This window comes from Chaetomium tenue, assembly GCF_020726465.1.
Source record: "Chaetomium tenue strain MPI-SDFR-AT-0079 chromosome Unknown F5144scaffold_6, whole genome shotgun sequence".
Lineage (NCBI taxonomy): Eukaryota > Fungi > Ascomycota > Sordariomycetes > Sordariales > Chaetomiaceae > Chaetomium > Chaetomium tenue.
This window is the reverse complement of record NW_027117334.1, coordinates 813,737-839,680: the sequence shown is the minus strand read 5'-3', so window position 1 is coordinate 839,680 and position 25,944 is coordinate 813,737. Positions and strand designations below refer to the sequence as shown.

The 25,944-nt window shown below is 58.2% G+C and overlaps 10 protein-coding genes across 10 annotated transcripts; 6 read left to right on the top strand and 4 right to left on the bottom strand.

Annotated features, from left to right (window-relative positions):
* Window positions 1-496: 496 nt before the first annotated feature.
* F5144DRAFT_632212 (CENP-Q, a CENPA-CAD centromere complex subunit-domain-containing protein) lies at window positions 497-2,914 on the top strand. Its single transcript, XM_066792487.1, has 3 exons — window positions 497-634; window positions 687-2,381; window positions 2,452-2,914. The coding sequence occupies exons 1-3, from the start codon at window positions 632-634 to the stop codon at window positions 2,635-2,637; spliced, it is 1,884 nt and encodes a 627-aa protein (XP_066639507.1). The 5' UTR covers window positions 497-631; the 3' UTR covers window positions 2,638-2,914.
* Window positions 2,915-3,304: 390 nt separating this feature from the next.
* Window positions 3,305-5,002, top strand: F5144DRAFT_496743 (S-adenosyl-L-methionine-dependent methyltransferase; the record flags this gene model as incomplete). Its single annotated transcript, XM_066786165.1, has 1 exon — window positions 3,305-5,002. The coding sequence occupies one exon, from the start codon at window positions 3,305-3,307 to the stop codon at window positions 5,000-5,002; it is 1,698 nt and encodes a 565-aa protein (XP_066639506.1).
* Window positions 5,003-5,115: 113 nt separating this feature from the next.
* F5144DRAFT_338755 (glycosyltransferase family 4 protein) lies at window positions 5,116-7,424 on the bottom strand. Its single transcript, XM_066784206.1, has 4 exons — window positions 6,766-7,424; window positions 6,576-6,711; window positions 5,490-6,507; window positions 5,116-5,431 (listed from the first exon to the last, which is right to left on the bottom strand). The coding sequence occupies exons 1-4, from the start codon at window positions 7,170-7,172 to the stop codon at window positions 5,229-5,231; spliced, it is 1,764 nt and encodes a 587-aa protein (XP_066639505.1). The 5' UTR covers window positions 7,173-7,424; the 3' UTR covers window positions 5,116-5,228.
* Window positions 7,425-7,436: 12 nt separating this feature from the next.
* F5144DRAFT_595061 (uncharacterized protein) lies at window positions 7,437-8,839 on the bottom strand (the record flags this gene model as incomplete). Its single annotated transcript, XM_066790654.1, has 3 exons — window positions 7,437-7,592; window positions 7,926-8,144; window positions 8,189-8,839. The coding sequence occupies 3 exons, from the start codon at window positions 8,837-8,839 to the stop codon at window positions 7,437-7,439; spliced, it is 1,026 nt and encodes a 341-aa protein (XP_066639504.1).
* Window positions 8,840-9,109: 270 nt separating this feature from the next.
* F5144DRAFT_338741 (t-SNARE) lies at window positions 9,110-10,280 on the bottom strand. Its single transcript, XM_066784205.1, has 2 exons — window positions 9,778-10,280; window positions 9,110-9,715 (listed from the first exon to the last, which is right to left on the bottom strand). Exons 1-2 carry the CDS (start codon window positions 10,054-10,056, stop codon window positions 9,185-9,187), a joined length of 810 nt encoding a protein of 269 aa, XP_066639503.1. The 5' UTR covers window positions 10,057-10,280; the 3' UTR covers window positions 9,110-9,184.
* Window positions 10,281-10,369: 89 nt separating this feature from the next.
* F5144DRAFT_632208 (nucleoporin protein Ndc1-Nup) lies at window positions 10,370-12,625 on the top strand. The gene is made up of 3 exons (XM_066792486.1): window positions 10,370-10,617; window positions 10,693-11,522; window positions 11,577-12,625. The coding sequence occupies exons 1-3, from the start codon at window positions 10,479-10,481 to the stop codon at window positions 12,510-12,512; spliced, it is 1,905 nt and encodes a 634-aa protein (XP_066639502.1). The 5' UTR covers window positions 10,370-10,478; the 3' UTR covers window positions 12,513-12,625.
* Window positions 12,626-12,756: 131 nt separating this feature from the next.
* On the top strand, window positions 12,757-14,562 carry F5144DRAFT_581426 (uncharacterized protein). Its single transcript, XM_066789434.1, has one exon. It carries the CDS (start codon window positions 13,031-13,033, stop codon window positions 14,417-14,419), a length of 1,389 nt encoding a protein of 462 aa, XP_066639501.1. The 5' UTR covers window positions 12,757-13,030; the 3' UTR covers window positions 14,420-14,562.
* Window positions 14,563-15,217: 655 nt separating this feature from the next.
* F5144DRAFT_656382 (uncharacterized protein) lies at window positions 15,218-16,667 on the top strand. The gene has a single exon (XM_066793160.1). It carries the CDS (start codon window positions 15,368-15,370, stop codon window positions 16,334-16,336), a length of 969 nt encoding a protein of 322 aa, XP_066639500.1. The 5' UTR covers window positions 15,218-15,367; the 3' UTR covers window positions 16,337-16,667.
* A 635-nt stretch (window positions 16,668-17,302) lies between these two features.
* On the bottom strand, window positions 17,303-20,417 carry F5144DRAFT_605310 (uncharacterized protein; the record flags this gene model as incomplete). The annotated part of the gene is made up of 7 exons (XM_066791419.1): window positions 17,303-18,118; window positions 18,191-19,079; window positions 19,132-19,331; window positions 19,394-19,488; window positions 19,552-19,620; window positions 19,723-20,137; window positions 20,211-20,417. The coding sequence occupies 7 exons, from the start codon at window positions 20,415-20,417 to the stop codon at window positions 17,303-17,305; spliced, it is 2,691 nt and encodes an 896-aa protein (XP_066639499.1).
* Window positions 20,418-22,762: 2,345 nt separating this feature from the next.
* F5144DRAFT_338676 (FAD binding domain-containing protein) lies at window positions 22,763-25,071 on the top strand. The gene is made up of 4 exons (XM_066784204.1): window positions 22,763-22,940; window positions 22,997-23,619; window positions 23,673-23,966; window positions 24,026-25,071. Exons 1-4 carry the CDS (start codon window positions 22,889-22,891, stop codon window positions 24,983-24,985), a joined length of 1,929 nt encoding a protein of 642 aa, XP_066639498.1. The 5' UTR covers window positions 22,763-22,888; the 3' UTR covers window positions 24,986-25,071.
* Window positions 25,072-25,944: the final 873 nt, after the last annotated feature.

Here is a 25,944-nt window from a genome sequence, read left to right as displayed (position 1 = left end):
TGACGGTGTCTAACCTAATACAGCTAGACCGCCCAGCTTCTTACAGTAAAACTCTGCAGCGAACTCTCCGGCGCCGAGATGCAACCGCTAATTCAACAGCTTGGCTTGCACATATTTTGTAAGCTCAAACCCCCGCAAATATAACCCCCCAACTCCGACCCCCTCTGAAACCCCCAAACATACCCTGGGCACCTCCCTGCGCGAGCCCTCACTTGATGCGAGATAGGCCCTGGTTTGGCACACATTCAACGTACTTTTCAAAGATCTTTCGCATTTTTCAGCGATTCAGCCGCATCTGCATTCCTAGCAAGTTCATCAATCTATTTTTCAATGCGGTCCCCGAAAATCCAGGTGTTGGGCACTTCGCTGTAAACTTTTGCTGTAGAGGGTTGGGCGATCTTAGTCGTATTGGGTTAGACACTGTCATATTATATGGGGGACACCGTCGATTTAGACGGGTCGGTCGCGTCACAAGCTCGTGAGATCAACGCGCTGCTGAGCTCCAGCCAGCCACAGTGGGGACTCGATGATTGATGAACGAATGTGGCTCAACATCAACACCCCTTTGATTCCTAGCGAAACACCACCAATGGACTATTTTTTGGTGGTCGCCGACTAGAATTTTGTTGATATGGTGCGTGGGAAATCACCAATTCATCAGCAAAAATAAACTGACAATCATGAAGGCACCAAGCGAACCGAACCAAAAACGAAAACGCGGTCGACCCCCGGGAACCTCCAGCGCGTTAGCACGCGAATCGAGAGATGGTGCTATTGCGGAACCAGCCGACCACGGAAATGTTGCGGAACCCGAAGTTGTCCCAAAGAAACGAGGACGTCCCCGCAAGAGTATCGATCCAGTAACCCAAGATGAACAAGACCCCGCAGTCAACCAAGCCGACCCGGGCGAAACCTCAAACATGGCCCCACGGAAGAGGGGACGGCCGCCAAAAGCTCGTGATCCTCCACCGGAAGAAGAAATATCTCTAGAGGCCCGGCCGCACAAGCGGAGGCGGGCAGGCGAACTCGAGGAGGTAGAAGGAAGCCCGGAAGAGGGCGAGGGGAGCAAAAAGTCCAAGTCGGCGAAGGGTTCAGCCGATGGGCCTCCGCAGGTCGCAGACCCAGAGGAGCAAACTGCCGAAAAGCCAACGACTCGTCGAGGGAGACGAAACCCCCAATCCGACGGCAGCCCTGCGAGGTCGCCGCCGCTAGAACCTGAAGTCGCAGAGGGGCAAACAGCGAGGACAAGGGGCCGACCAGGACGGAAGCCGACACGTCGAAATGAACAACCAGCGGAAGAAGACCGAACAGCAGAAGATACCTCTGCCCGCCGAAGCCGAAGGGAGCGCCGATCTGCTGAAGACGAGCCAGCGTCACCAGAGGCTGCCGGCGGGAATCAACAGCCTCCGGAACCCCCAAAGCGGAAGCGTGGACGCCCGTCCCTAGCGGAAGTATCCATTTCCAGAGCACAAAACCGACCATCCCCTCCTCGAGCAGGAAACCAAGAAAAGAAAAGGGGACGCGGGCGCCCCCCTCGTGCCTCCAACGAAAACCACCAAACCGCCGAACAATCCCCAGCGCCCATCCCAAAACCCTCCAAGAAACCCCCCAACCGCCGTCCCGCCCCCGAACCCGAACCGACATCCCCCCAACAACCACAACCACCACCCCAACCATCCACAACGGCAACCGCCGCCCCCAACCCCCCCTCCAAATACCGCCACCTGACCACCCTCACCCGCCAAATCCCCCGCACCACCATCGCCTCCAAATGGACACCCCTCTCCACCCCCTCCATCACAGCCGTCTCAGCACTCCTCGCCGACAGCGCGCGGCCCGTGCTGCACCGCCTGCGCGACCGCGACCAGCGCCACGCCCAGGCCGCCTCCATCCTGCGCACCTTCTCCGCCCGCCTGCACGCCAAGCTCGTCAAGGGCATGCCGTTCCCGCCGCCGTCCGTGCCGGCGCCGCGGGCGAGGGGGAGGCCGAGGAGAGTGGATTCTGGGGCGGGGGGTGCTGCTGGGGGTGTTGGGGGTGGGGGTGGGCATGAGGTGGAGTTGGATTTTGAGCGGACTGTGGATGCTATTGCCGGGATGGAGCGGGCGCTGGATCCGTTGCTGCATAGTGTGGCGTTGCTGCGGGCGGAGAAGGAGCGTGAGGAGAGGGCGTTGGAGCGTGAGTATGAGGGTTTGAGGCGGTTGGAGGGGAATGCTAGGGCGCAGGCGAGGGGGTGGAAGGAGAGGCGTGAGGGGGGTAGGGAGCATGTCCTTGCTGGTGGGGTGGGGGTCCGTGGGAGGGAGGGGGAGGAGGAGTATTTGGATGGGGGGTTGGAGGTTGTGGCTGTGAGAGGGACGGCAAGGGAAGGGGGTGGGGTTTTTAAGGTGCGTTTTCTTTTATTCCTCTCGGTGATTTTTGAACGTGAGGTTGGAGTGTGTGCTAACGGCGTTGTAGGACCTGAAAGAGGAAGAACTGCTCGCGTTGTCGCAGCAGATTGGTAGCCACATGGAGAGCATGAAGAGCAACCTGGGCCAGATCGAGGGAGTGCTTCCGGCCATTGCGAAGAGCAGGGCCGCGCTGCAGGGGACGCTGTGCGAGCACTTGGAGCCAGAGCAGTATGAACAAGTGCTCCTTGGGTAAAGGATGGGTAAGGGGATGCGGGAGACTTGGATGGGAATTGGGTGGGATTGCATTGTATGACGAGGATGATACCCCTGGTTCACGAACGGATTTTGGGATGGGTATTGTACACAGTATAGCATCGGTACTGGCATTGTTCGGTTTGCTTCAGGGGTTGACTTGCTCTAGGAGCGTTACTAGGACGTCCAAAGGGATAGCCGCGTTGTATGACTCGCTCAGGTGAGCTCTGTAGTGTAACAACCTAAGTCTTTATTACAGCATTGAAACCCTTTCCCCTTACATGTATGCTTCTGTTTGCTCTCCTTTTACACTGCCTTCTCGTCGAGTTTGACATAAAGGGGATCTCGCGGGTGGTCCGTGCACACACTCCCTTCAGCACAATCACGTCCCTGCAGGGTACGTACCTTTCAAACTTCAATTGAAGAGGCGAAAATTGACCGTTTCAACGATTTTCACTGTTTTCCCCCGCTGCCCTGCAGTTAAAGGAGAACTCGAATTTTGGTGGATTTCGGATGTGATTGGATGTCAGAGTTGACATCTATCTATCTATATCTGAATGCAACGACTCAACGCTATCAGAGTTTTTTCAAGACCTTCATCCACTTTTACATCTCTTGTCCGCAGCCAATTACCCACGACGAGATTCGGGTTACGAAGCAAATTCACTATGGCTACCAGTCAAACCACAATAGACGTTGGCGTTACGCCACGGGCCCCTCACACCACCAGCCAAAAACAACACGGCAAGCGGCCATTCCAGGGGAACCATAACCGCAAGGGGGCGAAGCACAGGAGAAAGCAGCAGAAGGCCGTTCAGGAGGGATCACACGAGGAAGTGCTCCTGGCAGATGTGCAGGCGTTGTTGGCATCGCAGAAGATATCTGATGGGGTTGAGAATGGGGCTGAAAATGGTGACGCCGCCGAGGAGGTGCCTTTGCCGGCCCAGGGCAGCGAGATCGAAGTTGAGGTTGTTGAGCTGTCGTCAACCGGAGACGGGTTGGCAAAGCAAAAGGGGTCAGATCACATCTACGCCGTGCCGTTCTCCATTCCTGGAGACACGGTAAAGGTCAAGGTGTACCGCCACAATCACGACGAAGGGTACTCAGCCGCCGACTTCATCTCGGTCGTCAAGCCGTCCGCCCTGCGTGACGACAGCCGGATCAAGTGCCAATATTTCGCCACGTGCTCCGGGTGTCAGTTCCAGATGCTCGACTACGCTGAGCAGCTCAAGATCAAAAAGAACATCGTCGTCAAGGCGTACCGAAACTTCTCTCAGCTGTCGCCCGAGCTGGTACCGGAGGTGCTTGACACCATCGGCAGTCCGCTACAGTACGGCTACCGCACCAAACTGACGCCTCACTTTGACGGTCCCCCTGGTAATTCTAGGCGGGGGCCTAAGAAGTGCCACGAATCAATGCCGCCCGTCGGCTTCACCCCGAAGGCGACGCGCAAGGTGCTGGACATCGAGGACTGCCCCATCGCCACCGAGGCTGTGCGCAAGGGTATCACAGACGAGCGCGCCCGCATGGCCGTCGAGTACGGCAACTACACCAAGGGCGCAACCATCCTCCTCCGCGAGAGCACCAAGCGCGTGCCCAAATCCTCCCCCACGGACACCATCGAGGTGCCGGAAGGGACCCCTGCCACCGCGCTGCGCGTCGAAAGCGACACGCACACCGACTTCAAAACGTGCATCACGGACCAAAACGCCACCTCAACTGAGTACATCGACGACTTCGTCTTCACCAACCCGGCGGGCTCCTTCTTCCAAAACAACAACTCCATCCTGCCCCCCTTCACAGCCTACATCCGCGAGCACATCCTCCCCCCCACCACCACCACAACCACCCCCACAACCACCCCCACAAAACCCATCGAATACCTCATCGACGCCTACTCCGGCTCCGGGCTCTTCACCATCACACAGTCAGCCCTCTTCCCCGGCGGCAGCATCGGGATCGACATCGCGGACAAATCCATCACCTACGCACGGCGCAACGCCTCCCTCAACGGCCTCGCCGAGACGCAGTGCCGGTTCATCGCGGCGGACGCACCCCAACTCTTCCAGAGCGTGAGCGCCTACGACCCGGACGAGACGGTCGTGGTGCTGGACCCGCCGCGCAAGGGCTGCGACGCCAGCTTCCTGCGCCAGCTGCTGCGGTTTGCGCCGCGGCGGGTGGTGTATGTGAGCTGTAACGTGCATACGCAGGCGCGGGATGTGGGGGTGTTGGTGAGGGGCGCGGTGGAGGGGGAGGAGGGTAAGGAGGGGTCGAGGTACGAGATTGAGAGTATTCGGGGGTTTGATTTCTTCCCGCAGACGGGGCATGTGGAGGGCGTGGCTGTTTTGAATCGGGTGGATGCGTAGGGAGGTTGACGAGGGGGTTGTTATTACCTATAGATCATAGACAGGCCTCTTTTCCGAAGGTTGATGATAGCCTACCTACAGGCAAGCGTGAAAGGATTGTGCCCCGAGAATGACTACCTACCCAAAACTATGCAGACCGAACACCTGCTCCTAACCCTGATGATAGGAAAGGGGTATCCATGTTCTATTCGAAGGAACGCAGAGAAAGGAACGAGAACCAGCCACATCACGCCTTCGCCTTCGCCGTCTCCTTCTTTGCCCTCGCCGCAACCAGCTTCTCCATCTGCTTCGTCCAGCGTTTGGCAAACTCCTCCTCAGTAAACCTCTTAGCCGACTGCCTCGCCCGCTGACGAACAACATACGGATCCGGCAGGCTCAAAGCCTTCTCGAACCCGCTAGCAAACTCCGCCGTAGTCGTAGCATGGAAACCTATCGAAAACGTTAGCAACAACTCCCCTCCAACCAGAACACAGAATTCCAAACTCACCAGTCGGCTCCCCCTCAACATCCACCACAATATCCAGCTTCGGCCCACCACTATCATGCACCACCGCCACCAGCCCCGCCGCCTGATACTCAACGACCCCAATCCCAAAGTGCTCATTCCACATGCCATTAACCCCCACCGACGCACGGCGCAACCAGTCCAAAATCTCCGGCCACGACGCATCCAGATGGAACTCGACCTGATCACGGACCTGCAGCTCGTTGGCGAGCAGGCGCAGCTGGTAGACGCGCTTGGCGTCCTGGTCGTCGCGCACGCTGCCGACCAGCACCAGGCGGGCGCCGCGCGCGGCTTCGCTGCCGGACTTTAAAAAGTCGGCGAACGCCTGTAGGATTAGTTGGTGGTTCTTCTCCGGCCGGAACTGCGCAATGTATAGTAGCACCTTCTCGCGCTGCGCTTCGCTCGCCCGGCTGACTTCAACTTCGTGCTCGAGCTCGCGGACGGCTACGGGCGGGTAGACGACGGCGATGTCGGTGTCGGTGTCGGTGGTGGCGGTGGTGGCCTGGCGTTTGGCGCGCAGCGGGCCCCACAGCTGTTTGATGTGGCCTTGGGTCCAGGTCGAGTTGGTCATGACGACGTCGGCGGAGGCGCCCACGCGGGAGTAGACGCGCGCGAAGGTGCGCCAGTACGACATCTTCAGCGCGCCGCGTAGCCCGACCCCTTGCCCCGCGTTGACGCCCTGCGGCGCCGCGCCGCCTGCTGTCGCTGGGTTGAGCGAGTCGAGCATGTCGGTGGAGATGGTCGGGTAGTGCACGTAGGCGCCCGTAGGTACGGCGCTGCCGAAGAGGAATTTGGATAGCCCCAGCGCGAAGGCGTAGCCCATTGTGTCGACGAAGATGTCGGGTACCAGCAGCGAGAAGGCGTCCCAGGCGAGGATGATCGAGCCGAAGGATTGGCCGGCGAGGGTAAAGCGTGGCCATGTGGAGGCGAGGACCCAATGGCGGGTTGAGAGGTAGAGGAAGTTGACGGTGGGAGGGTGGAGGTGGATGTTGAAGCGGTTCTGTTGTACGCGGGTTAGCGGGATGGGGTGTAAGGGGGTGGGTGAGGGGGTTGTGTTGGTAGGCTCACCTTCACGCGGGCGAGGATGTCATCCTTAGATACGCCGTGGTCACCTGTGTAAACGATGCACTTGGCTTTGGGCCAACGTTTCTGTGTTGCTCGGATGGCGGCCCAGAGGACCCTTTCTCCGCCGCCGCCGGCATTGCTTGTCCAGTCAGAACCTCCTGCCGGAGAAGAGTGAAATAGCTCCCTCACTCACCAGAACGGATGAAAGAAGCCTGCAATTCCATCCCAGTCGTCATCGCCGCTACCCCTATCGCCGTTTTTAGACGTCCCGGTTGTGTGGGCGTCCACCTTCTCCCATTCACCGTCTTCACCGTTTTCCCCGCTCGTGTTGGTATTATTATTTTTACTCTCACGGTATTCCTTCTCGTCCGACTCGACGAGTTCGAGAATATGGCATCGGCGCCCCTCGGTCTTTTTGCGCAGGTACCAGCCGAGGAAGGAGCCGGCTGTCCGCCAGAGCAGGGGATAAAGGAAGAGTGCTAGCGGTAGGAAGATCAGCGTCTGGAGTACGCAGTAGTAGAAGAATTTGTTGTCCATGGTGAAAAAGCGTGTTGGAGGTGAACAAGTTGCGGCGCCGTCCCCGGCGCAGGTGTCGGCCATGGGCGAGCGGGGAGGTAGCTTCGAAAGAGAGAAGCGTCGGGTCGGTCGGTCGGTTGGTCAGTCAGTCGTTCGTTATAGGGTTTTCGATGGCGTCTTTGTGGCGGGAGCTGTATCTAAGGGGTTGTTATAGGACCTTGCAGGAACAAATAGTAACGAGGGACAATGGCCCGTTCCCGGACTCTAGAAAAAAAAAAGAAAAGGTTGATTACAAGTACAAGTTAGTTGCAGTATCGTCTTGGACAGCTGGTCAAGTCATAGGACGGTTCAGGGCCCCACGTCGCTTGCCTGCAGTAGCTCCAACATGACCCACTCCCCACGTGGACCTGGAGTGAGGTGCGTTTGCCAAGCCAAAGCTCGATTCTGGGCGTCGAACCACAGCGGTGCATTGATTTTGGATTTTGGAGATGTGGAGGAGAGGAGCTCAAAAGTTGTTCATCATTCTCAAAACTCACTCATGTAGACGGCGCCAATGAGTCGACACCAACCCAACCGACTCCAACAATGGCAACCTCTACCATGAGGGCAGTAACCCGGCTCCGGGCTAACCCCGCCCGACTCCCTCTTCACATCTCAACACCCTTCTCAATATCACGAAGAAGCTACTCCTCCCTCCTCCAACCCCTCGCACTCACCCACCACACCAAGAAGACATCCTCCTCCAAGCGACCAACCCTCCCCCCCCTTTCCCCCTCCCCCCACCACCGCCCCTTCTCCCTCCAACCCCTCCTCGACACCGCCCTCACCATCCCGCACACCCTCCTCTGGGCCTCCCAAACCGCGCTCACCACCATCCACACCACAACCGGCACACCCTGGTACCTCAGCATCCCACTGTTCGCACTGGCCCTCGGCGTGTGCACGCGCGTCCCCACGACCATCTACACGCGGCACACCATCGCGCGGCGCGCGGAGCTGTACCCGCTGGCGATGGCGTCGCTGGCGCGCGCGCAGGTGGACATCCGCAAGCAGATGCTGGCTGCGGCGGTGGAGCGGCGGAAGCGGGGGGGGAAGGAGACGACGGGGAGTTTGCAGAGGTTGGTGACGAGGGCGACGCAGGCGGAGGCGAGGGCGAGGGGGAGAAGGTGGGGCGTGCAGGGGTGGAAGGATTGGGCGCCGGCGTTGGCGGTGTTTCCGTTTTGGGTGGCGGGGATTGAGGGGTTGAGGAGGATGTGTGGTGGGCCGAGGGGGTTGTTGGGGACGTTGTTGTATGGGACGGAGGGGGCGAAGAAGGCTGCTGAGGGTGTGGAGGGTGGTGTGGAGGGTGCTGCTGCTGCTGGGGGGGTGGAGGGCCAGGTTCCCGGTTCGGAGCCCGTTTTCCTTCCCGAGGAGACGGGGCTGCTTGGGAATCCGGAGTTGGTTGAGCCGGCTACGGGACAGAAAGGGGTGTGGGACGCGATGGCGACGTATGTGGCAGAGCCATCTATGGCCACGGAGGGCTGTCTATGGTTCCCCGACCTGACGATCGCGGACCCGCTCCACATCATGCCGTTTGCTCTCTCGGCCATCCTCGTCGCGAACGTGGTGCCCAAGACGGAAATCGCATGGAGGCAACTTTTTGGTCTAGAACCCCCCCCGGAAACCTGGACTGGCACTGCAAAGTGGCGCCTGCGGCTCCAGAGGGCGCTGCTTGTAGTGGCCGTGGCCATTGGGCCCCTCACTATCAACATGCCGGCCGCGCTCCATCTCTATTGGATCGCTTCGGCGTCCCTGACCCGGTTGCAAACCTTCATCATTGCGAAATTTATGCCCATGCCCAAGCCCGTTCGTTCGGCCAAGAGGGAGGGGTTGCTCTTCGTTATGCCGCCGCGGAAAGACACGACAAAGCAGGACGAACAAAAACGTTTATTGGGGCTGTACAAATAGAACGACAGACATAGCCCAAGAGGCCGACTCCAAACGCCTCCATGTGGAACAATAAAATGATACCAATTACACCGCCCGCCTCTCCATCCGCTCATCTAGAGAAAGAAAAAAGAAACAATACCATCCCAAGAGATATTAGCCCGCTGCCGTCACCCTAGAAACACGGCTAGCAAGATGATGGTCAAAATCACCGACAAGATAACTAGCAAGCAGCAGGCCTTGCTGCGCGCATTCTTCTGATACCGCGCGGCGCTGCGCAGCTCGCGGTCGGCCCCCTGGGTGTCGTCGCGCACGACCTCGACGTTGCGCTCGATGGTGTCGAGCACCTCGCCCTGCTCGGTCACGATCTGCGCCACCTGCTGGAACAGCACGTTCAGGTCGCCCACGCCCTGCTCGATGTTGCGGATCTCCTCCTCGCGCTCGATGATCAGCGCCTCCTGGAAGTCCACCTCGTCTTGGGGTGCTAGCCGCGTCAGCTCCTGCTGCTGGAGGAGTTGTGGGCTTGAGGGCCCGCCCGCTCCGCCGCCGCCGCCGGACTCGTCTTCGTGGTCGACTGCTGCGCGCGCGGCGGAGACGGAGGCTTTTTGTTTCTCGAGGGCTTGGCGTTGGAGGGATTGGAATTCGGAGAGGGAGGATTGGAACTCGCGCGAGAGCTTTTGTTGCATGTATTTTTGGGTTGGCTGTGGGCGCACATTAGCCGGGGTGAAACAGCGAATGTATGGTTTAAATAGAGGGGACATACTGTAACATCCTCCCACGCCTGGACCTTCTTAACCCCCTCGCCGACGTCCTTGAACGTGCTGCGCGACTCCTCGATCAACTCGTGCACCCGCTCCCGCACCCGCGGCGTGTCGCGCCGTGTCCCCAAATGCCCGACCTCCCCACTTAGTCGCTGGTTATTCCCATTGAGTTTGAATAACTTGTTCATCAGGTCTTGCGACAGGCGCTGGAAATCGGGGTCGTCGGTATAGCCGGAGCTGCCGCGCCCCGCCTCGAGCGACGAGAGTTGGTCGAACGACATGGCGGCTGTGCTGGAGTCTGGGTTGGGGGGTTTGAAGCGATTGGATTTCGCAGTAAAACAGCGAAAGTGGATAGCGAGCGATGCGACAAGGCGGCGATTGCTTTTAGTTGTGATTTGGTTGCGAAACTCGAGGCTTCTTGGTCAATGTTGCGAGGTTGGTCGCCTGGGCCGTTCGGGGCCGCCTGGAGTCCTGTGACAGTTCGCCCCACATCGACGTAATGGGGCATCAGACCAATAAGAAAGCTTATTTTAAGTGGGACGGCTAGACCCTGGACCTTGCTGCTTCGCGTCTCCCATTGCAACTGCTGGGTCTCGCCTGGGTGGGCTCCAAAGACAGCTTTTTTATTTACAAACCGACTTCCACCTCGCAGCTGTCATCCACCACCACCAAGCAGCAAGCGACCCGACAATGCGCAGCGAGGATGGCGCCAGCAACAGTCAGGAGATCTCCCTATAAGGATTTCCTACAGCCCGCGTTGCAGCGGCGCTTTGCGACAGCGAGCTTGTGCGTGTTGGCCATCGCATACCTCCAGGCCCTATTCTTGGCGAGCTGGAGCTCCTGTACGTTCAACTCTCTCCCCTTCTCCTGCCTCCCGTTTGCTCAAGACAGGTCCGATTTCTAACTTTAGATCGCAGGGTTTTGGTCTTGGTTCCCCCTAGGCCCCACCGGTTTTCGCGCCGTCTCCCTTTTCTTCTGCGGCATCATCGTCATCATCCTCCGAATCTCCCAATACCACCCCGGGCTACGCACATCCGACTCGGGCGTCCACACCTTCTTCCGCTATGCGCCCAGGCTAGAGACTGCCGAAACAATTCTCACCTATACCCTGTCTGCGTTTCTCTTCAGCTTCATCTACCTCTGGTCGCTGTCGGACGCGTCGGGGCTCGAGTTCGTCACCTACTTCACCGCCGACCGAGCAAGGCTGAACGAGAAGCCACTTTTCCTGATATCCCATTTGGTGCTACTCGGTGTTTATCAGGCAGTGCAACACCTCTTTAGGGATGTCGACCGGCTGTCTCTTGGGGTAGCGAGACCACAGAATGGGGACGGGAAGTCAGAGGAAGGGGACGTGTCCCACCAAGTGCGCCGGTTCAGAGACCAGCTCCCTGCGATGCTGGTATACACGCTTAATCACTCGATCATCGGCATATTCCTCAGCGCCGGCCTCTACCCGCTGACGGTGCGCGGCACCATCTGGAAGACCACCCTAGTTTTCCTGCGGCCCATCTACAGCCTACCCCGGAGTAACATGCTCCCTTCTTCACTCCCATACGCCATCCCTGCCATGTTTCGTTGCTTTCTCGTGGGCCTGGTTCTCATGTTCGCCTGGACCGCCGCCAACACAGCTTTCTCGCTCTTCCTGGTTAAGCACCCGCTAAAGAACGGGAAGCCGTTGACGTCAGACTCGAAGGACCCGAACGGCAGTCTCCTTAATGGGTTGAAAAATAAGAAACTTTCCATCAAGGTGTGTTAGACCAATCCTGTTGCTTTTTTGGTTTCCGACCGACTGACCCTTTAGTGCTTCGCCATCTGGGAGCTGGCCTTCATTGCCCGCGACTTTTCCGACCGTCGCAAGTCCATTTACGAAGACATCGAGCGGAAGGACGGGCCCATGTGGTCACAAGTCTACAAGATCTGCCTCGACACCATCAAGACCATGGAAACCAACATGGACGCTTACATCGCCCCGCCTGCACCCCCCACTACCACCGACGCAACTCCTGAACAACTACAACAGCAAAAACAAAAAGCCCGGACTACCGAACCCCCCCGGGATGAGGAAATCTTCCAACCCATCCCCCAGCGCAAGGGTCTCCGCAATCAGGTCGAAAAGGCCGTCAACCAAGCGACATTGGCACCAGGGCAAGGCTCGCAGCTCTCCCCGACCGCGAAGCGGATGGTCGAGTCCGCCAAGCAGCAGCTCCTCAAGGCCCAGAAAGAAGCCACCGGGACCGAGGACACACAAGGCCTCTTCCAGGACGCCGCCCTCCGCGTGCTGCGCTCGCCCGCCGGGTGGCCCTTCCGCCAGCAGTACCGCCGCCGCCTCGCCCACGCCGTGTTCGGGTCGCCCTACGGCGAGCCGAGCCTGTACGTCAACACGGCGTACGCGCTGTCCGGCCTCGCTGTGCACTCGCTCCGTGAGGACAAGTACGGCCACGTGCAGCGGGACGTGGCCACCATCATCCGGTCCCTGACCGCCGTCACCAAGAAGCTGGAAGGGTTTGGCAATACCCTGGCCGACCACTGGACCGACGCCGGGGGGGAGAGGTCGTGCCCCGAGGTGGAGGAGGTGCTGGCCGCGCTGCGGGATGCGCTGGAGAGGCTGGTCAACGCGTTTGGGCCGTACGCGAGGGACTTGAGGTTGAGTCTGGCTGATATGAGGCAGGCGAGGGAGGCGGCGGGGATGGTGGGGACGGATGGGGAGATGAGGGAGGTTGCAAGGGGTACAAGCTAATTGTTTTGAGAAAAGAGTGTGTCTGGTGTGGTGTACCAATAGACGGATCGGGGAATTGGGAATATGGCTGGTGTAGCATTAACATCTGGCAATGGATAATAATTTTCTGTTTGCGATGTGATATTGGCTGACTGCGTTTCTTTTTCTTTATGCGTTGTCTCCCCTGCCAACTCCAATTTGCGTACAAGACTTCGTATATGTACTTTGTAAACAATGAAAAAGGGATGAATGCAACAGGGAATGACCTATATAACCCTAACCCCGGAACCACTTGGCATCCCAAGATATCGCGACGCCGCTTTCAATCTCGCATCCTCTTCCTTTCTCCACCAGCTCACTCCAGAAAGCCCACGCGGCAATGCCGCACGACTGACCCAAGGCATCTGCAGTTTCCTCTCCAATGCACAGCCCGAGTTTGGCGCAGCCATGACCAGCATCAGTCCCCAACTGCGCACGACTCGCGTCTCAGCGCAGCGTGAACCTCGGGTTTCGAGAGGAGCACGACCAAATCATAAACCATGACTTCGACCACCATGTCGGCCGCCTCCCTCCTCTTCCTCATCGTCTACAACTTCTTCTACTACTTTCTATACCTCGTCCTACTCGCCTTCCTCGTCGTCACCCCCATCGATCTTATCCAACAAGGCGTACAGCGCCATCGAAACTACGACATCCTCGTCGTCCTCGTCTGCTACGTCGTGACCATCCTAGTCGTTGCCTTTATCTACGCCTCCCGCCTCTACATCAGCCGTTCCGTGCTTGCGTCCATACCGAAGGGATGGGTCCCCATAGAAAAGGGCGATGTCCCGCCCGACGTGCGCCAGATGATCATCGAGGGGCTCGCCAGGAGCGCCGCGATCGCATTTGACGCCAGGCCGCGGGTGCCGCTGGTGGTGCTCGGATCGGGGCCCGCTGCTAGTGATAGGGGGAATAGGCAGGTGTCTTCCAATTCTGCCGCACCTGGGCCGTCAATTGCGGAATCCAAGAAGAGCGCCGCATCTAGGGCGCCCGCGGCACACAGGGATGCAAAAGCCACCGGGCCCTCACAACCCAAGCCGGTCTGGGGCGATATCGAACACCCAGGCTGGGGATCGCCCATGTCGCACGACCTGCCTAATCTGCAGTACGACACAGTCGTCACGGAGCTGCCCAACCTGATTGAGGCAAAGGCTATCACGCTCGCCCCCCCTGACCCGGAATCCCACTCGGACCCTCCGGCACTAGACCCAGATGCGGTCGCCCTCCTCCAGCGGCCGGAGTTCATGGGGCTACGCGAGTATCTAACATATCTCACCGAATTGGCCGTCCTTGCGCCGCTGCCCCTGACCGGCGAGTTTATCGAGAAATACGAAGCCGCCCGCTACTCTGGCCGCCCCTTGTCCAACGACCGGTTCCGCAGCCTGATGCACCTCTTTTCCGAGATCCTGCGCCACATGCACCCTCTCAGCCCCGCCGCGCTGGCGAGCTACGAAGACGACGGGTCGTCCGGGCCCGCCCCCTCGGAAAGCGACATCGACAACGATGCGCCTCGCGGGACCAGCCCGTCGAGCGCGGGGACTACGCGAGGGATGTTCATGATGTCTGGTGCCAAAGATGGTGGCGGCCTCGATCGCCGGTCGAGCTCTAGCACCGACGGCTCGGGACGGCGCCGGCCGGGCCTCGGGCTGCGCAACTCATCCGCAAATACCTGGCAGTTCCGCACTGCTCCCACGACGCCCAGGAGTCGGCATACCGGCTTTTCGAGGAAGTCTAGCTCGGAGAGCTTCGCGCACACAAGGCACGCGTACCCGGTGAGCCAGTCGTCCGGCTCGAGCTCGCGCAGCTCGCGGTCCGGGGGAAGCGGCTCGGTCATTCGCTTGGCGAGCGCGGAAGACGCGACGGATCTTCCTTATGTTTTGACGTATTGAGCCGGTGGATCACCGCTGCCATTTTACTTGGTACTTGGGTTTCTTGGGGTGGCAAAAAGAGTGCGGGGTACAGGAAGGCGTTGGAGAAGCGTATTGATTGTTATTGTCTAGTATATAATGCTAATTCTGTCAAAGCCTCGCCCGATGTGCAGCCAATGTCGCAAGTGCCGTCTCCCTCTCGAGGCTCAACTAGCCTCCCTTGCCTTCCTGAACAACCCACTTCGACGTTGATCTACGTTGGAGGTGTGTGTGAAACGAAGATGCCTGTCAGATGCTGATCCCGGATCCTTTCTGGCAAAGGTTGGAGAGGCAGACTGCCAAATATGGGACAGAAGGCTGGAGGATGCTACCTGTCATATCCATTGCTTGGCCGGTGACATCATCGCCACCCACTATCAACTTTCATGAACGCCGTTCATCCCATGATCCCATGGCATCCACGTCAGCCCCTTGGCCCTGAAATAACTGCATCTAGAGGAGGCTCTTCTGCGATTAACCTTGCCCCGGCCAATCCCCAACAAACTAACTTGATCTTCTTCTTCAACAACGTGGCGAGTGGACCTGAAGCCCAAACCTTTCTTTCACAAATCCCTTCCCAGAGCCTTGTTTTCGCGAATCTGATATATCACTTTAAGGCGCCGACTTGAGCCGAGTGTGACAGCATTACTCTCGCCGCCTTGAAACCGGCCATTCCTGAGCCTTATTGTGTCGCCTCTTCACAAAACGAGGCAACTTACACAGCAGTTGCGTCTGTGCATCCTCTCAAGACTTGATCCGACGGCTCTCAGCGTCGGCAGATCCGGTCACCAGGCTCAGCCTCATTTAGAGAGCACAAGGGAGTGAGAGGTCAGAGGAAGCAACCGGAACTTATATCAACCATCTCAGCAACCATCACACCTTCACACCTCATCTCACATCAACACAAACACCACCATCAAACCGCCCACCATGCCGCGCTTCCACACCGATTCCAATTCCGACGACTACGTCCCCCGCCACCACCAGCGCTCCCCCCGCCGGCGCTCTCCCACCCCCGGCCCCCGACCCGTCCGCGACCCCTCACCAGCCGACGACCGCCACCCGCGCTTCGAATTCGAGCCACACACCCCCTTCTACCCCCCCGTAGCCTCAGGCGCCGCCGGCCCCGGCCCCGGCCCGCGCCGTTCCCGCTCCCGCTCCGCAGGACCCCCCGACACCTACACCGACACCTACGCCACCACCGCCACCACCACCATGCCCGCCGACTCCACCATCCTCACCCACCGCCGCCGCGCCCGGGACCGCGACCGCGAGCGAGCCCGCACCCACCGCTCCTCCCGCTCCCGCTCCCGCTCCTCCTCCTCCGTCGACTTCTCCTACCCCACCGACTCCGACTCCGACTCCCTCCCCCCCCACAACCGCCGCAACAACCACCGCGACCACCACCGGAACAACTCCCACTCAAAGTCCCATTCAAAGTCACACTCCCACTCCCCCCTCCGCAAAGCCCACTCCCTCCTCTCCTCCACCTTCACCCCCTCCACCTCCGGCCTCGGCGTCGGCGTGCTAGGCGCTATTGTCGGGGGCCTGGCGGCGCGGGAGGCGAGTGAAGCTGTTGCGGGGCGGGATGAGCATCCCCATGGGCATCATGGGCATGGTGGGGGGAGGCATCATCATCATGAGCGGGGGCGGAGTGGGGACGGTAGTGGTGGGGGGAAGCATAAGCATTTGATTTCGACGGTGGTGGGGGCGGCGGTGGGGGGGTTGGGGGCGAATGCGATTGAGAAGAGGTTTGAGGGGGCGAGGGAGAGGGGGGTGGAGGAGGGTGGTGGTGAGGGGGGGAGGGGTAGGGATAGGGAGGAGGGGAGGTATCGGGATGAGGGAGGGAGGTATAGAGATGAGGGGAGGTATAGGGAGGAGGGAGGGAGGCGGTACTGAGTTACACTCCTTTTTTCTCTTTCTTTTCTCCTTTTTCCCCTACCCCTTGGTTGGGGCAGGGAAAGGAAGTGTTGTTGGAGGCTGTTTTGTAACTTTCGTTTTGTTGGTCGGATGGAGTTGGTGCGCAGTGGGTTGGATCTCATTAGGATCTGAGGGTTGTTGGTATGATAACGATTTGTAACGATTGATGTATGGAGTTTATTTTTTATTTTTACAACTCGGGCCACGGATGCAAGGTGCAATATGAACCAAACTGTTAGTTAGGTGTGTAAAGTCATTTATTCAGTTGCTTGGGCGCGTGCGGAATAGAGCAAGAGTTGAGTCAACCAAGATCATCAAAGTTTAACAAGACACACCGTACCCGCAAGGTGTGAGGATATGTCCCCATTTTCATTATTTATAGCAAGCTTACAAAACATCAAATCCCTAGACTTATATGTCGAACAAGACACCAAACACCCCAAATCCCCCAAGCCATGCCCTCCTATTATTCCGCAACGCTCACTCCAGCAATGCAACCCAGAGGGTATCGTCCATGTCCGCCAGACTATGAGAAACGCCAGGAACTGTCCTTGGAAATGGGGAGCAGCTGAAAGCAAATCGAATGCTCCCATTTGCAATGCTCCCACAGAGAAACAAAAAAGAGCACCAACTCTGGTCCTCTTGTAAACCGTAGAATCCTCCGTTGTGCCCTTGGCCAAGACCTCTTTGAGATGTGAGAAAGAGTTCCAATGGCGACGCTCGTACCATTGCCCAAACCGATAAGTCCAGGTCTCCTGACGGAGAGCAGCCCTCCCAAGTACCCTTGTACCTGATGTGATAATCGAAGGAACCGAAAGAGAGAGGGGCAGAAAAGGGAAAAAAAGACCGGAAAGGAATTGAAAAAGGGGGGAATGAAATGGGAAGAACGAGGCAACTCGCCGCTGTCCCACCCGAACATACCCCGCCCATGCCATCAGCTGGGCCTTACTCCTCCATATCATCATACCCAGCAGGATCCATCCTGCCAGCACCCGGCGCGTTGCCGCCCCTCAGCTGCCCCGTCGTGGTCGCAGCGGTAGTAGCCCCCCACCAGTCATCATTCTGCATCGGGCTCCTGGTATTGCGCACCGGCGAGGTAGCAGCAACGGCCGAGATAGTCGCACCAGCACCAGCGTGACCACCCTGCTGCTGCTGCTGCTGCTGCTGTTGGTGTTGCTGCTGCCTCTCCTTCAGGTCACATAGCCGGCGCCTCTCAATGGCGGCCTTGAAGAAGGCGATGATCTCGGCCAGCTTGATCTGCTGGTCCTCCGGGCAGCCGAGGATGTTGAACAGACTCTGGGAGTCGAGCAGCTGCTTGGCAATGACCGTATCGGGCTGGCAGAAGGTGCGCAGGCGCAGGACGCGGGCGTTGCCCTTGGCGGTGTCGATGATGCCCAGGATGGCGGTGGTGGCGGCGGCGCGCGAGTAGAACTTGAAGTCGTGCACGTGGGCGCGCACCAGGTCCAGCTGCGTCTCCATGTCGTACCGGAACAGCACCACCTTGGGCCGGCCCTTGCGCTGCCATTCGTCGGCCACCTTGCGCAGCCGGTCCGCTTCGAGCCGGCCTGCTGTGAACTGCGCCGTGATGTAGTCGTTGAGCGCCGTCGCGATGGCGAACTCGAGCTCGCAGTAGAGGAGGCTCTGCTCGCGCGGGCTGAGCGAGATGGCCAGGTTGCGCGACGTCGGGCGGCTTTTGTGGTTGTTGCTGTTGTCGGACTCGCGCGACTTGCGCTGGGCGCGGATGTCTTGGTTGGTTTCAATCTGTGGCATGGTTAGGACCGAATCGGTGGATACTCGCCGGGCCTACGAGTAGTTGATGGGCGGGATACTTACCATCTCCTTTGCCTTCTTGACAAGGTTGCCAAGGAAACCACCGCCCCGGGTAGGGGACCCGGCCTGTTCGGGCTTCGATGTATTCTCGAGCCAGCCGCCCTCGCCGATCAGAGTCTTGGACGCCTTCCGGACGGTCGGCGCGCCCTGCGGAAGAAAAGGAGCCAACGGGGTGTAGGCCAATTCCGGGCCACTGGAGAGTTCGTCTGGGGTGGCACGCCGCTCCATCTGCTCTGAACCTTTGTCGGAACCACGGGTCGATTTCTTCTTGTCCGTGTATTCTTGGAGAATGCTGATGTGCCTGGGCTCGGTGTCCTTTTGGATACGAAGGGGGCTGATACAGGAAGGATGGCGGTCTCCACCCGAGTCCTGGGAGTAGTACGAGGAAGAGTCGTCGGGCGAGACAAACTGGCTGGGCTGACGGACAGGCGAGGGAGACCTCTCGGGCGGATTATGGACGACGACCGCAGGCTGCTTGCCAATCCGCAAGTTAGCCATTCTAGCGTGGGCTCGTGCAAGATCCATGTCAATTGGTGCAGGAGCGCTCCGAACTCCACGACTGCCGGAGCGAGTCGGCGTGCTCTGGGCCACGGGGGTGTTCCGATTGAAGCGACTGTCCTGTGTCTTGCTGGGAGACGAGCTTCTGGTGTGGGCTTGGACGCCCTGGATGGTGCGCTGGCTCTCGGGGGTGGCGAGGTTGAACTTGACGGGCGAACGAGAGCGTCTCCGGGAAGGCGTCGTGGTAAATTGGTACGTCTTTTCCGGCGATCGAGATCGCATCCTCGCCGCCGTATTCTCATCGCTTGCCTCATTCATAATTACGATGTCCTGCTCGTCATCTCTAGCTCTGCCGGGGGGGAGGGGAGGCGGATCGTTGTCGTCGGTAGACAACCTGACAAAAATAAGCAGAAGCTCTGGACAAGAAAAAAAAAGTAAACACTTACACGGCTGTTAGTTTGTCCATCTGTGAGTCGGTCAAACTAAGCTGCAGGTAAACACCGCGGGGTCCCTGTTCGCGGCGAGACGAAGGCGAAGAGTCCTTGAAGGATTTGGAAAGAGGAATAAATTTTCCTCGAATTGCCGAGTCTTTCAGATGCGAGGTGCCCATATCGTCGGGATTGGCGGGGGGTTTGTTTTGAGAAGTCTGGCGCGAAAGGGTTAGAGGAAGGTGGGGGGAAGTGCGGCGTGTTGGGAGGGAAGACTCACAGAGAAAGTAGGTATGATGTGGCCGGGGACGGTGGAGGCTTCAGGGGGCAGATTCACAACCCAGTTTGCCGTGCGAGAGGCGTAGTAATCTTTCTCTGTTGGTGAAATTAGTTGAGAAGGGGCTCGAGAGAGTGTGTGGGAGGGAGCTTGCAACTTACGGAGCGTTCGCAGTGGCTTGTTCCCGTTTGTCACGGGGGTTGGCGTTAGCTCGGCGTCCGCCGTCACAGCTATTGTCCCAGTTAGCAATAGGGTCTATTTGAGAAGAGTACCTATTGTGCGAGTGGATGAATAGGAACGGCAGAGCTAGAGCTAGGTCAAGCGATACTCACGGCCCTCGGCAAAGGAGCTTCCACTCGACTGAGATTTGAGGACGAATGGCCCGATCTGACTCGGCAACTCGGTACCCGTCCGGTGTCCCATGTCCTTGCGGGCCCGACTGCGCAGGAAATCGGGGTTTGGTGCTTGGGGATATGGAGGTGTCCTTCTAGAGAACAATGGCAGCGTACCTATCGGGCCAGTGGGGGATTCGAAGACCCTCTCATCCGATCCAGCACCGCCGGGCGGAAACAAAACGCGGGGCCCCGCCCTGTGGCCGCAGTGGCGGTCATGTAAGCAGTCCGGGTTCGAGAACAAGGACCAGTTGTCGTCCTCATTCTTGGTGGCCACACGCCGGCCAGGATTGCGTGTTTGCGTGCTCGTGCTTGGGGCATTGCCAGTCCCCATCTGCATCAGGTAGTCTAATGGCTCAAGGGCTTAAGGTTAGGTTTGGAGGCAAGTAAGGTCAACACAGGAGACGAGAAATGGACTTGCTCTCGACTTCCTCGAAGTGCTCCGTGTTGCAGTCGACGCCATGGTCGGCTGCATGGTCGACATCATGGTCGACCTCTTCCTGGATAGATTCCAGGGGGGAAACGCCGCCTCGCTGTGACGAAGGGCCCAGCGTCACCATCTCCGGCCTCGCCGGCGAGAGGATCAGTCGCCTCGCAAGGCAGATCTCGTGGATCGACTGGCGCTGGTCGTCCATTTTTTTAATAAAAAAAAGAAAAGAATTGCGGCTGGAAGCTGAGCCGCTCCCGAGGTCTGTGGTGCTTCCGGGGGAAAGTTGGGGGCGAGGATGGGGCTTTGTATCGGAGAAACAGGAACGCCTTGTTCGGCCGAGGAGGGGAGCTGGGCGGCGCTCTTGGGACCCACGACTAGCATTTCGCAGAGGGCGCAAGAAGGAAGGAAGGCAGGGCGGGTCATGTGTTCGCAGAGGGGAGTGAGAATTCGCATCGACGGAATTCTCAGGCCGCGATGTCGTGGATCAGGCCGCATAGAGATGAGACCGCAGGGGCTTCTGCACCCCGTTCTCCGCTATCATTGCACTGGACGGCCGCATTGTTAAGGCAAGTCTTTAATAACCCCCGTAATATGGCGAGCGTGATCATGGCATCATGATAGACGTGAAGTTCGGCCAGTGTTGAGGTTGAATTATTAACTAGACGGTGGTATAAAGAAGGTTGTCGTGTAGTTATTGCAAAAAGGGGTAACACCCTGTGATCCCACCATCCCATTTTCAACATACCTAGCGAGCATGTTAGCATCTGATCCATATTTCACTTTATTCTGGTAACAGCCCATCCTGTCTTTGATGGAAACTCGGGGCAGTTCCCACATAACAAAGTCTGTGAGGGTCTGCTGCACAGGCTCAAAGGAGAAGGAACAACCATGGCCAGGCAGCACTGCCCTAATCTCGCACACCACATGATATTGATATTCGGGAAGAGATCACACAGAATGAACATCTTGACTCACGAATTGACATTCACCCATACCTAATATCCATGCAAAACCGGCAATGGTGGCGTTCAGTCTGGGTCCCAATTCCAGCGAAAAGCAACAAAGACACTCATGATAAAACTCTCTCTTTTTTGCTTGTGTAGCTGAGATTTGAGGCCAAACTAATAGAACTGCCAAAGGACAGTCAATCTTATCAAGTTTCATCCGCCCTGTATTGTCAGAAGAGATGTCGAAGGACCTCGATGAAAGCGTGCAGCGTCCACCCCAAGGTCGCTATTCCCGGTTTACCAGCCGTTGTGCCACCAGAATAACTGGCCCCAGCTTCCCAAAAACCCAGTCGCGGCAAAGCAGGCCAATCCAGATCCAACACCAGTCGAAGACCGGACTCGACATTTCCGGCTGAGCACGAGCTCCTTCACAGGCTAGTCAGATAGCAACGGACTCCTCGACGGCAAGGGGCGCGGCGCTGGCGCAGGTTCGTTGCATGGTAACGGTAAGACGGCAGCGGATGACGGGAATGGGTGCGCCAGATGAGAAGGACAAGGCGATCTCGCCCGCCTGATAAGCCGAAATGCAAGTGAGTGACCCTTCGAGAGCACACCGCGACTTTGAGTTCCCCACGACCCCTGTCAGTCTGCCCTTGCCAAGGTCGATATGGGCGCCACACGGGAAGACGTCGTGAGCACCTCGAAGGGTCTAGCCGCTCGTTGTTACCATGCGGCTCTTGCCACGGCTCTCGGGTAACGGCGACGCAGAAGGGCGATCGTTGATGGAACTCCCCGGCCCCTCCCCCTCCCCCCGGTCGGGTGCATCGTTCGGTGGATTGGCAGATGGTTAACCATACTGACAAGGTGTTATCGGCCGCGCTACGATGCAGTCACGCAGGGCGGTAGGAGAACCGGCCCAATCGCAACGACACGCGAACGACGACAGCCACCCGAGTCTCTGGTTGCTATCTGTCGGTCCGCTTGTGGAACTCCAAAGCTGGCAAAGAAGCCGAATCGAAACCGGCCTTGACCCGTTTTTCCCTTCCCGATTATTAGAGCCGTGGCAACCCCACAGCGGCCCCGCTGCTCATTCCCGTGTTTAAGTCCCGACGACGCCCCTCCCCTCGCGCCAGCCAGCCAGAGCGGACATGGCGAATCTTGCTGGAGAAGAAAGCTGGATGGACAGCGTCACAATGCCCAGGAACCCCACATTAGGATAAGATGTTGCGAGAGCGACGGTTCGAGCGACGGTACCAGGGATCCCCCCCAATGGCTTTCCTTTCCTTCGCCTTCAGCCGCCCGCCTTGCCGGGTCACACATGATCGCTCATCACTAGCCCGACCCGAGTTGACGTGCCCGGTCGCCCTCGCTTTCCCCATCACGCCGAGTCAGGCTCCCACCCTGGCTCTTCCCGAACTCCTTGCCGCGTTTTCAACTTGTGCCATCCTAATCGCGTTTCACCTGCTAGCGATGTGATTTGATCGCGTCTCCTCTTGTACTATCTCCGTAGTTCTGGACCGACGTTCGGGTCATAACCCGGATCCCGGAAAGCTGTGAACCGTTGTGTTCAAATATCTTCCCACGCCCCCCAACTTGTCCTGGGGTTTAATCAGCCTGTTCATCTTCGGTAGTTACATCGTCCGAACTTTATCCTTTCCCTTTAGATACCCGTGTGCCCTTCCCATCCCATCCTTGTTTCCGCATTCCGACCTTCAGAAATACCCAGTGAATGATGGCCGCCCAAACGGATAGGCATCCCAGCCCTGACCACTATGACATCGGTAAGCTGATACGGGCTGCCTCGAGCACAATTCAGAGCACTGACAAAATTTGGCAGTCATTGTTGGCGCCGGCCCTGTCGGCTTGATGCTGTCGACCTGCCTGGCAAGATGGGGCTACAAGATCAAGCACATCGACAACCGGGCAGAACCCACGCCCACCGGCCGAGCTGACGGCATCCAGCCCCGCTCGCTCGACCTGCTCCGGAACATGGGGCTCAAGTCCGCCATCATGGCCCACAAGCCCGCCCGGGTCTACGAAGTCGCATTCTGGGACCCACCAACTGCCGGCAAGGGCATCGTCCGGACCGGAACCTGGGCTAGCTGCCCCAGCTTTATCGACGCCAGGTATCCTTTCACAACACTTCTTCACCAGGGCCTGATCGAGCGCGTGTTCATTGGCGACCTCGAAAAGAATGACGTCAAGATTCAGCGGCCGTGGACCATCAAGGGCTTCACTTCCAACGAGAAGGAGGATCCTGAGTACCCCGTTACCGTTGATCTAGAGCACGTCGATGGCACTGGCAAGGAAACCGTCAAGGCGAAGTACCTATTTGGTGGCGAGGGTGCGCGGTCGTTTATCCGCGACCAGTTGAAGATTGGCATCAAGCACAAGGACCCCATTGCGTATGTGTGGGGTGTAATGGATGGCGTTGTCAAAACAGACTTCCCCGATATCAAGGTACGTTAACCACTCCTTGTAAGTGAATAGCACTTTTTGCTAACCTAGAATAGATGAAATGCACAATCCACTCCGAGAACGGCTCCATCATGGTCATTCCCCGCGAGAACAACATGGTCCGCCTCTACATCCAAATCGCCTCCTCCACAGACCCCGATTTCCACCCCCGGAAGACTGCGACCGCCGAGGAAGTACAGGCGTCCGCAAAGCGGATTATGCAGCCCTACTCGATCGAATGGGAGAGGGTAGAATGGTACTCCGTTTACCCCATCGGCCAGGGCATCTCTGACAAGTACACTCTGGACCACCGCGTGTTCCTTGGTGGCGATGCTTGCCACACCCACAGCGTAAGTTATCCGGAAAGTACGGCCAGGCGGAACAAGAGACAAACTAACTCTGTGCACAGCCCAAAGCCGGTCAGGGCATGAACACCGCGTTCCTGGACGCGCAGAACCTGGCATGGAAGATCCACGCTGTCGAGGCCGGGTTTGCCGACCGCAGCCTGTTAGAGACATACGAACCCGAGCGCAAGAACGTCGCCGAGACCCTCCTAAACTTCGACAACAAGTACGCCAAGCTCTTCTCGCAACGCCCACCCGCCGCCGTCGAAGTCGCCGCAGCCTCCGCCCAGGCCACCAACAGCGCCCAGTCAGGAAACGAGTTCATCAACACCTTCAAAGAATCCTGCGAATTCACCAGCGGCTACGGCGTCTTCTACAAGGCCAACGCCCTCAACTGGTCCCCCTCCCACCCCGCCCAATCCCACGTCATGCACCCCAAAACCACCAAGCTCGTCCCCGGCCGCCTCTTCATGAACGCCGACGTGACCCGCGTCGTCGACGCCAACGTCGTCCACCTCGAGCAAGAAATCCCCCTCAACGGCTCCTTCCGCCTCTTCATCTTCGCCGGCAAGCCCGCCACCACCGCCGCCGCCCTCCGCGACCTGGCCACCAACCTCGCCAAGAAGAACTCCTTCTACACCACCTACGCCCGCCGCGACCGCGCCGCCGTCAGCCACCACGAGCGCCACAACCCGCACTCGCACTTCTTCACCGTCGCCACCGTCTTTGCCGCGCCCCGCCCGGACATCGAGATCGAGCGCGACCTGCCCCCGCTGCTGGCCCGCTACCGCGACCACGTCTATGCCGACGACCGCTGGGACCGCCGCGTGCCGGATGCCGCTGCTTGCGCGCACGCCAAGATGGGGCTGGATCAGGAGCGCGGTGGCGTCGTGGTGGTGCGTCCCGATGGGTATGTTGGTGTGGTGGTGGCGCTGGAGGAGGGCAGTGCGACGGTGGATGCGCTCAATCAGTACTTTGGCGCGTTCTGCACGAAGAAGTTGGGCGAGGCGCAGGCGCAGCTTTGAGGGAGGTATATGAGGAAGGGGGCGAGGGAGGCGGGGGATAACGACCGTGTCATGATTAAGTAGAGAGAGGGGGGTGTCGACTTTTGCTTGGGGTTTTTTTCTTGGGTGTTTCCGCTTGATAGAGGACGGAGTCCTTGCGTTGAGTTGGTTGAGGGTTTGATCACATGTATATATGTATATATCTGGCTTGCATAGAGTCATGCACATAGCTTTATTGTTTCATTATTATTTATTATGTTTATATTACCTCGCCGCTCTCACCCGCGGCACCTCAAGTGGCCTGTTTAGTCAAGACATCGTTTCAGACTTGGGCGTATCCAAGGCCACAAGCCATTCGATACTACGTACTCCCTCTTCTCCGGCAGTTCGTCACTGCAATGTTGTAGTCGAGTTATATGCACAGGGCGATTTACAACGGTGTTTCCCTCATCGTCATATCACCACAACGCCCTCAGCGGGTCTTCACTTTCACTTGGATCCATCGGATGCTCAATTTGAGGAAACAGCAAACTCGCATGCATTGATGGTATTGAATCCTTCACATGAATCCCACGCTCACTCGCTAAAACGCCCATCGGCTCCAGTATAAATAACTGGGCAAAATATCCAAAGAAATTAACAAATCATGTGCAAACTAAAACTCAAAAGGCCAGCCCACCTGTCCCATATCTTTGTTTGTTATCCCCTTCCATTTCTTCCCATGCGCCAGATCCCGTCATGTTCCTCGTGTGCAGAAAAGACGCCAGATTCATCCCATAGCCCGTTCTCCTCCCTTTCCCATATCCCGCGCCATGCATGATCCAGCTCCTATTATCTAGGTGGGAGGCCACTCAAGGCCGCTTGATGTGCTGCTCGCCCCGACCCTTGTATGTACCAGGCAAATGAGAACGGTCCTCGCAGACTTTCGGGAAAAAACCGCCGGAAACAGAATGACGAAGAACGAATCAGGTAAGTGAGTC

Bases quoted from the DNA above. Each gene is read 5' to 3' on its own strand.
- F5144DRAFT_632208 (XM_066792486.1), top strand. From the start codon at position 10,479: ATGGCGCCAGCAACAGTCAGGAGATCTCCCTATAAGGATTTCCTACAG. The intron at 10,618-10,692 runs GTACGTTCAACT...TTTAGATCGCAG, and splicing joins CTTGGCGAGCTGGAGCTCCT to GGTTTTGGTCTTGGTTCCCC. The intron at 11,523-11,576 runs GTGTGTTAGACC...CTGACCCTTTAG, and splicing joins ATAAGAAACTTTCCATCAAG to TGCTTCGCCATCTGGGAGCT.
- F5144DRAFT_338676 (XM_066784204.1), top strand. From the start codon at position 22,889: ATGATGGCCGCCCAAACGGATAGGCATCCCAGCCCTGACCACTATGAC. The intron at 22,941-22,996 runs GTAAGCTGATAC...AAAATTTGGCAG, and splicing joins CCCTGACCACTATGACATCG to TCATTGTTGGCGCCGGCCCT. The intron at 23,967-24,025 runs GTAAGTTATCCG...CTCTGTGCACAG, and splicing joins ATGCTTGCCACACCCACAGC to CCCAAAGCCGGTCAGGGCAT.
- F5144DRAFT_338741 (XM_066784205.1), bottom strand. From the start codon at position 10,056: ATGTCGTTCGACCAACTCTCGTCGCTCGAGGCGGGGCGCGGCAGCTCC. The intron at 9,716-9,777 runs GTATGTCCCCTC...GTGCGCCCACAG, and splicing joins AGGCGTGGGAGGATGTTACA to CCAACCCAAAAATACATGCA.
- F5144DRAFT_338755 (XM_066784206.1), bottom strand. From the start codon at position 7,172: ATGGCCGACACCTGCGCCGGGGACGGCGCCGCAACTTGTTCACCTCCA. The intron at 6,508-6,575 runs GTGAGCCTACCA...CGCGTACAACAG, and splicing joins ACATCCTCGCCCGCGTGAAG to AACCGCTTCAACATCCACCT. The intron at 5,432-5,489 runs GTGAGTTTGGAA...CGTTTTCGATAG, and splicing joins TGTTGAGGGGGAGCCGACTG to GTTTCCATGCTACGACTACG.
- F5144DRAFT_581426 (XM_066789434.1), top strand. From the start codon at position 13,031: ATGACTTCGACCACCATGTCGGCCGCCTCCCTCCTCTTCCTCATCGTC.
- F5144DRAFT_656382 (XM_066793160.1), top strand. From the start codon at position 15,368: ATGCCGCGCTTCCACACCGATTCCAATTCCGACGACTACGTCCCCCGC.
- F5144DRAFT_632212 (XM_066792487.1), top strand. The intron at 2,382-2,451 runs GTGCGTTTTCTT...ACGGCGTTGTAG, and splicing joins AAGGGGGTGGGGTTTTTAAG to GACCTGAAAGAGGAAGAACT.